Consider the following 13798-nt stretch of genomic DNA (forward strand, 5'->3'; position numbering starts at 1 on the left):
CCTGGCTAAGTGTTCATACACTTTTGAAGCTCTCTAATCTATATAAAATATCTTGTTTTTTTTTTAAAAGGGTACGTTTTCAAGTCTTTGTCTTAAAAGGTTATGCAAATCAATATAAGACATAAAAAAATAAAGGGAACACTAAAATAACGCATCCTGGATATCAATGAACAAAATATTCCAGTTGAAAACCAGGAACTGCTGACACACTTCAGCCACATGAGGCCTAGCATTGTCATCATCAGAAGGAACCCAGTGCCCACTGCACCAGCATATGGTCTCACAATGGGTCTGAGGATCTCATCCCGGTACCTGATGGCAGTCAGGGTACCTCTGGCTAGCACATGGAGGGCTGTGCGGCTTCCAAAGGAGGAGGTAGCGGTCCTGCTGCTGGGTTGTTGCCCTCCTACGGCCCCCTCCACGTCTCCTGGTGTACTGGCCTGTCTCCTGGTATCTCCTCCATGCTCTGGACACTGTGCTGACAGACACAGCAAACCTTCTTGCCACAGCTCTCATCAATGTTCCCTCCTGGATGAGCTGCACTCCCTGAGCAACTTGTGTGGGTTGTAGACACCGCCTCATGCTACCTCTAGGGGTGAGAGCACTGACAAAACGCAACAGTGATCAAACATCAGGCAGAAAGGATGTGAGCAGAGAAATGGTCTGTGGTCAGCACCTGCAGAACCTCTCCTTTATAGGGCTGTCTTGATAACTGCCTCTTATTTCCACCTGTTGTCTGTTCCATTTGCACAACAACAGCTGAAACTGATCCACAGTTAGTGTTGATCCTAACTGGACAGGCTGTGACAGGCTTGTGTTGTTTTAATGTTTTGATACAAGACACGTGACACAAAACTAACTTTTTGTGGCTGTAATTATATTCAGGCCCTTCATTAGTTACAGAGTGTAACAAGGCAAGAACAAGAGCAATCCTGCAAATCCTTTCCTATTGTTTCTTTCCTTCCCTTTTTACCAGCAGCCCTGAGAGAAAATAACTGTTAAACAAACCATGAAAGTGTGTCGACAAGACCTGAAAGGAAAGAAAAGAACAGAAGGAAAGGGCCGAGCAGAGGTTTAAAATTAAGACTTCATTTGAAGGGGCTTTATTCAAAGAAAATAAAAAAAGTTGTTCAGTACCTGCAAAAATAAAACAAAAACAGCCGCGGGGAGGAGATGTCCGACTCGCTAATTTATTTGTGAAGTCATTTGAAATCTTTTTTTTTTTTTTCCCTGTGTCAGATTTTGACATTTCAGGTGAGATGTGTTTGTTGGTGTCCCAGAATACATCTGAGGATTTTTGCAGGAAACTCTTTGATAGGATCCAAAGGTGAAGGGAAGGAGACTGAACCTGTCACTTTACTGTGATTGTTATTGAAGGAAGATAAAGCAAAGCTGCCTCGTGTCTTTATTTATGCTCTGACTTTTCCCCTCTCTGAAGTCACAGAACATTTTAATACTGTTTGTCTATAGCAGATAGAGCAGCAGCAGCCATGACTGTGGAAAAAAACATGTTTATTTGTTTATCTGATGATGCACTGTGGCATTAGTTTTTGTTTTCTGCTGTCAGGAATACATTTAAAGTTATGTTTATTAATCCTCCACAGTACAGAGGAGATGCAAAGCCTGTAATTAATGCAAATCACAGTCACATTTTCACAGTATGCTATTTAATTAAGGCCAGCAGAAGGTCATTTGAAGAGCTAATACATCACAGTAACGCTTTGTTTGCCTACTTTAAATACTTTGTGTTTCCTGAGCTGAACTTTTTGTTATTTTATATCAAAGCACCGACGGCTGAATTTAAACCACATATCCATGACATGACAGCTTCTCCCTGTACAACCAGCCGTCCTCGTCGGGACAGCCGGAGGACGAGTGCGACAGTGAGATAGTGACGCCTCTCCTCCCCCTTCGTTACACACTGACTGGAGGTCTTGCCAAATCACACAGCAGCCCCCCCCCGACAGTTTACTTTTGTGCTGCCCTGCTCGGTTTGCTGGGGACTTTCAGAGCAGAGAAAAAAAAAAGAAGGGTGGAGACTATTTGTAGTGTTTGTCCTTCACTATCGGTCTCAGGTGCTTTCACATGGACAGTGATCCTCCCATTTATGTCCCTAGGCAAGATCAGAGAGGCTCCGATGTAGAAAATGTGCCCTTCACTTTCCCTTTTTTTTCATTCCCAGGGCTTAGCTGAGGGGGAACACTGGTCTGCAGGCTGTAGGTTATACTACATTTACACATTAGACTGTTTAAACCTTTGCACTACTTCCTTCTTAAGTTGTCAGTGAGATTAATGTCAATACATTCATGACATTTAAGACACCATTTTACAAATTAGCATTAAATGTCAATCATGTCAATAATTCAACCGATTCTATTTAAAGCCAATGTGAAATCATGTCAGACTGAAATTAGGATTCAGGTGACAGCAGGTAGAGCTGGATCATTCGGGGAGGGACAATATAAAATGCTGCTTTGTCGGCCTGACACGTTCCAAGAGGTGGAATTGCTCAAACCCATTAGTCATGTTCTGGTTGTGACTGGCTGCAAAATTCCACAAACCTCAGACGTCCCCCACCCCTTTAATTAAATCTATAATGAACTTCCAGGAAGCAAATATCGAAACAAATGCAAGCAGCAGACGAGTCAAATGTTCCTCTTCCTCTTCCTCTTCCTCCTCACTGCAGGATGTGGCTACATGCAGCTGGAATTCCCTGATAAACGCCACAGACAGCAGAGCATTTGCAAATATTAATAATAATGACGCAACAACTGATTGTTTTAAATGTACAAAGTTGCACAGATTTTTTTTATCAGTATTTGAAAATATTCAACAATGAAAGTTAAATCAAACAGTAAGAATAAGTAATAACAATAATTAATATCAGCAATAACTAGACTTAAAATCAGAACTTTTTAGTTTTTTTTAGCATTTTTTTTTTTACTGAAACACCTGAGGGAAGCAAATTAAAAGAGAACCCAGAAAAAATAACCACTGAAGTTTAAAAAAAAGAAAGAAAAAAGACAAGACAAGCTCATACAGGGATCACTCACTTCATCCGTATGTACAGCACATTCACGCCACAACTGTGCGGTGATGAAAAGAACAGTGATGAAAATTAAAGTCGTCTCCGCGCTCTGACAGCCTTTAACATCGGTATTGGCAGCTGTGTTCACATGTAAAGGCAGGGTGAAGCAGAAAAAACAACAACAGAAACAGGAAAACCCATTCGGAGGCTGGCTAGCCAAACCTTTCCCTTTATGCTGGCGCTACAGCCGCAGAACTGACAGCACTGTTTGTTATTTGAACCTAAAAGGCTGAGAGGACTGAGAAAGCGCTGTCCTGTGGACAAAAATAACCCGCGCACACAGTGGAAACACAACCCAACATCTTTTTTTTTTTTTGTATTTTTCTTTTTCTTTTTTTAAATGGTCCCTGGATGCATAAGACAGCCACTTTCCTGACACCTCTGAACTTTAAAAACATCATTCAAACTTGTTTCAATAAGAAACATGACATCAACATTAGTTCAGAGGTGGATTTGAGAGTCACATTTCATGTTCGTCTGTACATTAATCAATATTCGAAATTTAAACCTTCCACCACATCTCACAAACAAAAAAACACTTTAAAAGAGGGAAATGCAAAGAAACCTTTGGTCAAAGAGTGTACTCACAAAGGAAAACAAAAAAATGCCATGACAAGATCTAAGGAAATCATTCAGCACTTCAGATTAATGAAACGACGAAATCAACGAGCAAAACTCAAGTGGTTGTCTATATGTGTCTCTCTTCTGTCTATAACTATGTGGCCCGTAGCTCAACCTTCTTCCCATACATTTGGGTCTGCAAGTTATACTGGTTTCCTCACAGAGGAAAGAAGGAAAGAAAAAAGGTGCTCTTTTCATGAAAGTCATGTTTGTCTTGATTGTCCACAAAAAAGGAAGTGCTAGCAGGAAGTAACCCCCGGCCAAAAGATATACAATCACAGCATAAAACCACAACATCCTTTACTTGAAAGGAATCCAGAGTCCATAACACGCTCCTGAAAAAGAGTGTCTGCACTATCTGTGTGCCTGTGTAAGAACTGCGCAGATGTGTGTCTCGGGTTTGTTACGGTGGCGGTCTGTGTTATTCGGAGAGTGTCTTATCCTGTGTCGCTTCATCCTGCAGGCAGCCGTTACGGATGATGGGCAACGGGTGGGCTTCTGTGTTAAAGACCCAGTCCTCCAGAGGGAGGAGGTCATCGTCAGAGAAGAGCAGGTACAGATACCTGGAAACACACAGGTGCATTGTTAAAAAGCTTCTTGCTTATTTTGTTCAATAAAACAATAAACAATAAACAAAAAAACAATAAAACCTCTCACTATCTATAAAAAGTCATCTTTTGTCCCGTTTTCTAAGTATTAATGTGTCTTAAGATTATCCCTTTGTGTGAAATACCCATCTGGCATTGGATTTGTTTTGAACATCTCAGTAAAAGTAGCCAAAACGTAAAAATGCTCGGCTACAGGTGATGTATAAGCTATTTATTTCAAGTCCTACTTTAAGCCACAGTGTGAGACCTTTGCATATAAATTACAGTGTAATGACGTTGTAGAACTTGCAGAACTAACAGTAAAAATCACAGCATAGTGCTTCTCCATCCACAAAACAAAGAGCTTAACCCTTTCTATGCCGCCCCGTTCGGCCATCTTGGAAATTATTAAATGACTTGGAATTTGAATGTTTTGTTGAATCAAACTATATTTTTCACTTTAAAGTCACTATTGGTGTTCATCACTTCAATTTACATCACTTTTTACTTGTTTACATACATTATTACACATATATAGATTATGACAGACGAGATATATATAGCAGATATACCACGCCCAGATATTGCAGGTAATGCCTCGACAATTAAGCAGGCTCATAACTTCACAATGGACGGGTTGATTAAGATGATTGACACTTCTATCTAACAGTCAGAACCAATAGATTTGTCAAATCCTAATATTTTTAGTCTTGCATAAACACAAACATGTTGGTCAAGCATTTATTGCTCTCAAATATGACTTTTCATCGCACATTTACAAAGGAAAGTTTTTTGTTACTCGCAGTTATATCCTTTGGCCGCTAATTTGCCTAATATTCATAATATAGCAAAACAAATGTAACAGTGTGAACTGTGAAAGTCTCAGGGTCTTTGTTTGTGTGGTTTGAAGTATCAGAGGTTGATACGGGAACGGGACTCACTTTAGCGTCTCTGAGAGGAAGAAGCTCTGCTGCATGTTATCGTGGCTGACCGTCATGGTGTAAACGTCTCGGATGCCGGAGAAGCCAGACTCCACTCTGCAGTGCGTCTCCAGGGCCTGACAGCAAACAGGGAAAGAGTAAGGACACGTCAAAATGTAGACAGAGCAGACAGCACTCCTCAGCTTGACTGTACAAATTGAACGAATAATACTTCATTGATTTAGCATATTTATTTAAAGAGCCCTCTCAGCGTGGCCTTTTCATTTCACAAAAAAAAGTATGAGTAAAACACTGTGAAGCTCTTCTGATGTATTTTTGTGCCAAAGACAGACTGAATGACTGAACATGTCAAGTCCTTCAGCCAAAGCAATGCTACATCTGACGAGGCCTAATGCAGAGTGGCTGAGCTAGCCAGGCGGATTAGCTCATTATTGCCCTTGCTACAAAAGAACTGGCTTATACGTGCTAATTAACAAAGACCCTGGCATGTTAATGCTTGATGTTGGTGAGGAGAAGCGCTGTGTGCTGCGTTCAACCTTTGTGCCTGATAATTAAAGGCCCGTCAAACTCGTCAGCCTGATCTCTCCACTTCTGTGCTCACTAAATTAATGCTAAATCTATCATCCCAGCCCTCTGCAGTTTACTACAGTTAATGTCCCGTCTATTGCCACATTAATAATGGTGGTCCCTGTGCAACCTTCACCTCCAGCTACAGGGATTGCTTGATCTACAAGTTAATGTATAGTGCCACACAATATCAAGGAAGCCGGCCGAGGGTAATTGAGGGTGCTATAGTGGCTTGACATAATAGGTGAGTACAATTTATAAAAGGATGAACCAAGCTGCTACTTAAGAGGAAAGAACAGGGCACAAAATTACACTGTGCAATAACAGCCACTTAAATGGAGCATAATATTATTTTTACTGTACTGGTCTTTAAAAATTGGCTTGTGCAGGATATTATGTTTGAATACTGGCCGCAAACAGCCGCACTATGAATGCATTTAATGTTAGTATGTTTTGCATGTGTGTGATTTTCATTTTGATTTTTTTTCATTTTAAATGCATAAAACAAGCAGTATATAAATATATCAAATATTTTTTTCATTTGCCCTTCACTGCAAGTCATCATGTATCTGCCCATGATGGCAGGCTTACGCTTGTGCCTGTGTGCAAACATTAATGGTGTTCTCATCAGCGGCACTGTATAATGTTTGTCATGGGCAGATGCTCGCTGCTGTGCAGTGATGCCAGAGAAAATAATTCCTACATGAATTGTTTATGACCAAACCTGTGGACTTTCTTTAGTAACCAGGTCATGATTTCTGGAAACAGACTTTGACTATTGCTTCTGTTGAGCTTCCGTGACTGAACTGCCCCTTTAAACCGAACAGCTGTCCCTGCTACATTTCCTGCACCTCACGTGTTTGATAACATCTCTGGATCCCAAAGTGCTCTCCAAGAGAATAAGAGCATTATTAGATATGAGCGAAGCCGTGATGAAAGCGGCATGTACAGTACAGTACAATAAAACAGGAGTACATGATGTACAAGCTTTACACATGTACGAATCTATACACATCTGTTTTTAGGTGCATTTTACTAATGCATATTTGTTGCCATGGTTACAAAATGTATAAATACAGCAGATTATGAAGTATGTTGCCTGTACAGATGCTTTTCATTGTTGCCTGGCAACTACTTAGAGAAGAAATAGTGTGGCACATAACCTCCTGTAACATTAAAAAACACAAGTTGCATGGTGTTAATTAGTGAGTGTCAAAGGTGAACATGGAGACCAATGAGCTGCTTCCAGAAGTGTTTTAATCTTCGACTAAAGGCCTGACATCTGAACTATATATAATAGTATAATAGCACCTTTGGGGAAAATTTAAAAAAAAGACATCTTATATTCAGTCCAGTGAAGGAGGTATTCATACTGTATGGATGCTCTCACCTCCACAGCCTCCCAGCCCCACTCTCTGTACTTAGGGTCGTGAGTCAGTCTCCACATGTACATGTAGCTCTCGATGACCTCTGGTCGTAGGATGTAGTATCTGTCGCTCAGCCTGGTTGCCGTGGCTTCAGCTCCGCTGTCGAATCTGAACGCTTCAGGGCCCAGTTTAGTGGCTGAAAAAACACAAAGACAGGTTGTAGGATGACTTTCAGCCAGCAGCAAAGTAACAGGACAAAAACAAAGTAGGAAGACTCAGTGGGTACTTGTGCACAGATGGTGTTTATCCACTGTTTTAATGAAATGACTGGAGATGTCCACAGCTGTACAGATGTTGTGTTATTCTGTTCTTTCTTATGGTCCAAGCAGGGAGAGCATTCTTCGCCCCCTGCTTCTATTATAAATCCACCACAACTCAACACTGCATGACAAAAACATTCTATTTAAAAAGCAGCACAAAAGAATTTGTTTTTGCCAAGGTCAGGACAGGAGCACTGGCATAGCAACGTATTAAATTTAGATACATGGCTGCAGTTCTTTGCTGTATTTGTTTGGATATACTCAGCCTGATTATTTGCTGCTGCGTAATAAAGCTGATTCTCTGAGGTGGTGGAGGGTTTGCAGGTATGAAGGCATGCGATCTTAATTTTCCAATCAACAGGCTGTATGTTTCATCTGTCACTGTGTAAAGCAGTAATGAGGAAAACAGATGACAACATGTCTGAAAAACTATTATAGTTACAGAGAAAAAAAACAACAAGTACTTAAGCAGCAGGTGGGAGAGCAGATCAATGCCAAGCTGAAGTCAATGTAATTATATTGTACCAAATTACAAAGTTTGCTGTTTAGGCTTTTGAAAGGAAAACAATATAACACGGCAAGTTCGAAAACATTTTAGAAGTTAGCCGCATCATTTGTTTCGCTCGCCTTGCTAATTGAAGTGTAAGCATGTGTGTCAGGATTCATTTTAGTCCTGACTGTGTGATCTTCTCACCAACCTGAGCTTATTAACAGATTCTTACAGAAGACTCAAAATCAAAGGGGTGTCAAGAAAACACATAAAAACTGTGGATAATAAGACCCTGGAGATTCTTGGATGGCTTTTTAATTGGCTGTAGGGTTTGAAATGCCACTTTCCAGGAAGTGACCTGTGTGTGTGCTTCACACTGGCTTAGGAAGATGAATGAATATTTCTTTATGACTGCATTTCAGTCAGCTTATAATTTTGAACCACTGGTTAGCTGCATCTGCTGCAATCTGCAGGATGATAGAGGTGGTGGTGAGGGATGACTTCCTTCACATGTATTGCTAAACAGAATTTCCTGTCTACTCACACTGCCCTTTTACAGAATACGAAAAAAAACCTTTCAAACTACTGAGCTCACTTTTTGTGGACAGTGGGGATAGTTTGAAAAAGGTTGAACCGTTGTGATGGTAAAAAATAAGGAGCGACAATGTCTCTGCAGGGCCTTAATAATCCATTATATCCTTTGCTCTTAAGCTAATCATCCCTTCCTGGTGTTTCCTCAGAAGTCCCCATTTCTCAGCATTAGTCGCTGTTGGGTGTGAAGATGGCAGCGCTCCAGAGCAGCAGCAGAAGGAGCCTTTACAGTATCAGTGTTAAAGACACCACTGAATAGCAGCCACTCTACACATATGCACGAGCAAATCTCGCTACCTCCCATTCCTGCTGACAGTTAATCCACGCGCGGCTAAGCACCACCCTGTAATGAGTGCAGGGAAACCTGGTGGAGGACTATGAAAGAGATCCAGAGAAACCTTTTGGGGCTGCAGATCAAGAGTATTCAAAGTATATCCAGGAACCTGTTATGAGATGAGTCACATTAGTGTAATGGCGAAGGAACACTTGAGGATGAGTCCACACAGCCCACCCGACAGTGGGAGCTTGAAATTAGCAGAGCGATTATTGTCAGGGCCAAGACAGATGCCAGGGAGGAGATCAAACAGGGGCCCTTTTTAAGCATGTGGGCAGGATTCACTGCATTTTCCTCTTGAGTGCATCCTTAGTTTTAGTGGAGTCACTCATCTTCACTAACAGCTACAGGAAATGTGCACTTCACAGTGTTTACTCCTCTATTCCTTGACCTCCAGTCCCCCCTCCTCTTTCTTCACACTAAATTACAAAAAAATAAGATTACCAGTATCATCTTAGAGGCTCCACATCTGCTGCCCGTAGCTGTGAAACGTTGGAGGATAAAGTTTAATTCTTCACTGCTTCTTATTAGACCCGTCGTCTCTCTGTTGAAGTCAGGCCACCAAGAATTCTTCTCCTTTCGAGTCAGGGCAAAATTAAAACGCCCGAGGGCCCTTTAATTTACAATATTGCTCTCCTAGACTCAATTTTCTTCCTGTGAATACCACTATAAGCTCTCTTAACAAGACAGATTCAGTGCACCACAATAGAGAAGAAGCATTAAGCTCTCAGTGTAGTTTATTTTACAAGAAGCAGCATGAAATGTGTACCAAAACGCAGGATTATCTGGATTATACTGATGCTGAATGGCACAATCATTAACTACTCAACAAGATCCTCTTTAGTTAAGGGTCCAAATGTAATCTAAGAGGAATATTAAAGGGCATTCCCTCTCTCACCCCCTCTTCTCTGTGTCGACATGATGTTGCGGATGAAGATACACAATGCCCACTGGGAGGTAGGAAGACAGCAGCCAATTAGCTGCACTGGGCGGCTGATCTGGTGTTCAGTATTGGATGGAACTCACAAAAGGGGAGCTCTCTTAACATTGATTAGTTGACGTTGCCCAGTTTTATGTGCTGCTGCTTGACTACAATGTGTGCTAAACCTGCGTCTTAAGCAAGAAGCAGAAGTTGCAGTGGTGTTAAATATTTTATATTTGTGAGAAAGCCTCTTTAAAGCAAGCTTAGGAGAGAAGCTAAAGCCTCTGCCTTGAGTGTTTTTTTTGGGTCTCAACCTAGCGTATAACATACCTCACAATAAGAACAAATGAAATATCACATAAGAATTTAAGGTCTGCTTTAAGGTGTGTGCAGAAAAAAACGATTTTCTCAGTGTAAAAATAGAATTATATGGATAAAGGCCAGGTGCAAGGGTGAGAAATGGATCCTTCATATGGACATGGTACATTTATTCTGTATACATCCATAAAGTGGATCCATTAAACAACACGGAAACTCCTGAACTGAACCATTGTGCAGCCTTTTAAAGCGAAGAGTCTGTGAGCACTCTAAACACCGCTGACATTTCCTCTCACCTGAGCGAGTGTAGCTCTCGTGGCATGTGTGTGTGATCTCTGCAGCAAGGTCCAGGTAGTGTTGCCTCTTCTCCGGGGCTCCATCGTCGGCCCCGATGCCGATCATGCCTCCGGAGAAGCAAGCCAGGTGGCCCATCTTGTGGTCCAGGATTCCTCCTCTCCACTCGGCCATGTAGGTGAGGCCACCAGGTGACTTCTGTACCAGGTTAGCTTCGATTGCCTGCAGCAACACATACAGACAGGAATATATAAACCATACTCCGATGTAGTGTATGACATATAGGTCTTAATAATAGATTCACTTGTGGACAAGAAGGCATGGTGGAACCTTCCTGACACAGTGAAGTAGCAATTTCCCCATTGTGGGACTAATAAAGGTTTCTTAATCTTGTAGCAACATCTGTAGTGATGCTTTAGCAGTACTCTTTAATAGATCAATTAGACAGGCAAATATTGACCTTGTATCCCTCCAGTATGAGCCACACTACCACATTTAACTAAACTAACTTTGTTATTTCTAGACTTAAGAAGCCACAACATGGAGTGCCGCAGTATGTGGGCTTTACTGATTATGTACGCTTACAAAGTTATGTGGAACTTTTCATTTGGCACAACAGTTTTTAAATCAGTTCCCACAGGCCATATACTGTCAACCGCGACTAAACTGTGACCCACAACATCCTCGCTTTGTGTAAAACAACCCAGAAAAGATACAACTTCTCTAATCAAGAGTTTAACTCTGACTTGTTCACCTCCTGGGTATACTCAGCTCAGGATGTATTGTAACAGCAAATATCTGGCAACCACAGTCCTCTCTTAACTACTGCATTAGAAAGCATTTATGCTAAATATAAAGACATAACTTATAGATACAAAGTAATGTATATAATTCAATAAATGTATAAATGCGTTTTTAGAAAAAAAGTCTTTTTCCTGAGGGATGAAATGAATGTATTTCCCCACTAATTAGCTGTTGTTAGCAGTAATCATGGCATAGCATAATTGGAAAATGTTCTCTCACTCTCACTCAACATGGTTTATTAATTAGCAATGTACTTTTATGTGAATGCCAAAGATAATGAGTTTTGCTGTGCCTTCACCTTAGATCTCTGTACAAACACGCAGCATATGTCTTCATCTGATAGCATGGGGGGTTCTTGGCCAGTTAAAAAATGGAGGCAAAGGGGGAGTAGGAGAGTCTGTAATTAGTAGTTCTGCCTCTGGCTTGACCCTCTGATGAGAACGGATGAAATCTCAGTGGTAATCTTAACTTATTGTCTGTGATACTGTAACTATAGCCAAAGGGAAGGAGGAGAGCAGGCGGCTTCTGCTGCGTTTGTGCAGTGTATAGCTACTGTGCAGCAGATCCATCTACATTAAATGTAAACATGTCTAATTACAGTCGCAGACACATAATTCCAGTCCAGATGTTGTGGCCTTCGACTTACTTTAAAAAACGTTTTCTATTTGCCTTGTTTGTTCACTTTGTCGGATCAAAAGCTTATGCAAATGGTGTTAATGATTATTATTTTATCTAACTGAGCTATGCTTTAGCAGATGCAGCTCTCACAGTAAGATAAAGACTTCCATACCTCCAGCGCGCTGTAGTACATCGCCTTTGCATCGTCGTCCGTCTTGTCTGACATCAGATATGATTTGATCAGATACTCGTAGAAACTATCCCCCAGGCCGCCGATGGAAACATGATCTGAAAGAAGGAAAATGAATAGAAAGTTATTCATCGGGATGAAAAGTCTGACATAATAATCTTGTCTCGGCTGTAACAAGGATGTTACACACCTTCTAAATGAAATGTTTTGATAAGGGGCTTAATGTAATATAAATCAGTTTTTTATTTGTATTCCAGCATCAGACTCTAACACTTCTAACCACAGTATCTACAAAGCACAATCACAAGTCTCCTGTGTGTGTGAAATATAAAGGAATTATGAGTGTAGGATCAGAGAAAACAACAAGCAGGCCTACTTAATAACAACACATTAACACAAGAGTGGAAATATGACCCCACAGACATGATCCACTACTAGAAACTAGCATCAAGTAACAACAGTCACTGTATTAGTAACAAAGATGTACTATAGTTGTTGAAGGAGCAGCATGGATCAAGACGCTTGGCAGACGATTTCTTTTTTATTTATTTATTTTCTTTTCCACGCTCTCACACCGCTGGACAACAGCCTCACAATGCACTAAGAACTGGAGGGCTGGCAAGCTGCTATCACACAGCTTATCCACCAGATCATCACAGAAGTCAGTTGTTAGATCATTCCTATGCAAGACACACACCTGTTTGCCCCAGACACTACTTATTCCCCTCACATCGGACTAAAGGGCAGACTACGTGCTTCATTGAGGCCACGGAGTATTAGATATTATGTGAGGGTAAGGTACAAGCCATCTGCTTGGTTTCAGTAAATATAAATAGCAAGACGAAACATATATGTTTTCCACATATCAGAGTTAATTCCACAGTTTTACTTAAAAAAACTTTAAATTAGTTTAGTGAAACTAATCACATCAGTGCCATGACCCACACCAGCACCTAAATTATGTAACACGCTCCTAGCATGTCAGTGGAAACTGAACCAAGCTGCAGTTCATCTCGCTCGCTCCGAGTCCACATTTAAATTCATAAAGATGCATGTGATATTACAGAGGAGGCACGCATGAGTCTTCATCGATCCACTCACACTCATTGCACGCACATGCACCGTTGCTAGCTCCCCCGCAAGGTTATAAAACAGTGTTGCTGTGTTTGTCCTTGACACAGATGAAAGCTGCGAAGCTTCTTTCTCTTGTGCTGACATTTATACTCAGCTTTGCTCATCCACAACCAACAATTAGCTGCTAGTAATCGCCCAGATTACCACCTTTTCTGTTTCAGCATCGTGTTATCACCTTTTCACCTCCTTTTAGGTAAATTGGAAAGATCCAATTTCCCAAAGTAATTGAATTCATTATCATTTTAATAACCCAGAGCAATGGGAGTCATATAGCCATTGCTGCCCAATGAGCCTGATATTAAAAATGAAAGTGGGTAGACAGATGAGGGGATGAGACATGCAAGTAGCAAAAATGTTGACATGATGTGTGAGTACAAACGCTGAAAAAACACAAGTCACAGAGGTACAAGGCACCCCTGATACACATATGACTTTTAAAGTGTTTGTATTACATTTATAACCCATTTTATAACATAATATTAATAACAATACTTACGTTGGACCCAGTTGCCACTGACTGGACTGAGGAAGTTGGGGTACAGGCCATGTGGTTTCTCAATCTTGTTTAAAAGTTTCCTAATGTTCATTACCTGCAAAGAAATGCATATAATC

General features: G+C 40.9%; 1 protein-coding gene across 2 annotated transcripts in view; it reads right to left on the reverse strand.

Moving 5' to 3' along the window:
* Positions 1 to 2775: 2775 nt before the first annotated feature.
* LOC114448360 (mannosyl-oligosaccharide 1,2-alpha-mannosidase IA) overlaps positions 2776 to 13798 on the reverse strand; it is a 150748-nt gene continuing 139725 nt past the window's right edge. For both annotated transcript variants that reach the window (XM_028425276.1, XM_028425277.1), the window contains exons 7-12: positions 13683 to 13776; positions 12035 to 12150; positions 10443 to 10662; positions 7195 to 7367; positions 5238 to 5353; positions 2776 to 4272 (exon numbers count right to left, since the gene is read on the reverse strand). In XM_028425276.1, the coding sequence (XP_028281077.1) occupies positions 4131 to 4272; positions 5238 to 5353; positions 7195 to 7367; positions 10443 to 10662; positions 12035 to 12150; positions 13683 to 13776 (861 nt within the window). In that variant the 3' untranslated portion in view covers positions 2776 to 4130. The remainder of the gene's footprint in view (positions 4273 to 5237; positions 5354 to 7194; positions 7368 to 10442; positions 10663 to 12034; positions 12151 to 13682; positions 13777 to 13798) is intronic.

Source organism: Parambassis ranga, chromosome 16 (assembly GCF_900634625.1).
Source record: "Parambassis ranga chromosome 16, fParRan2.1, whole genome shotgun sequence".
Lineage (NCBI taxonomy): Eukaryota > Metazoa > Chordata > Actinopteri > Ambassidae > Parambassis > Parambassis ranga.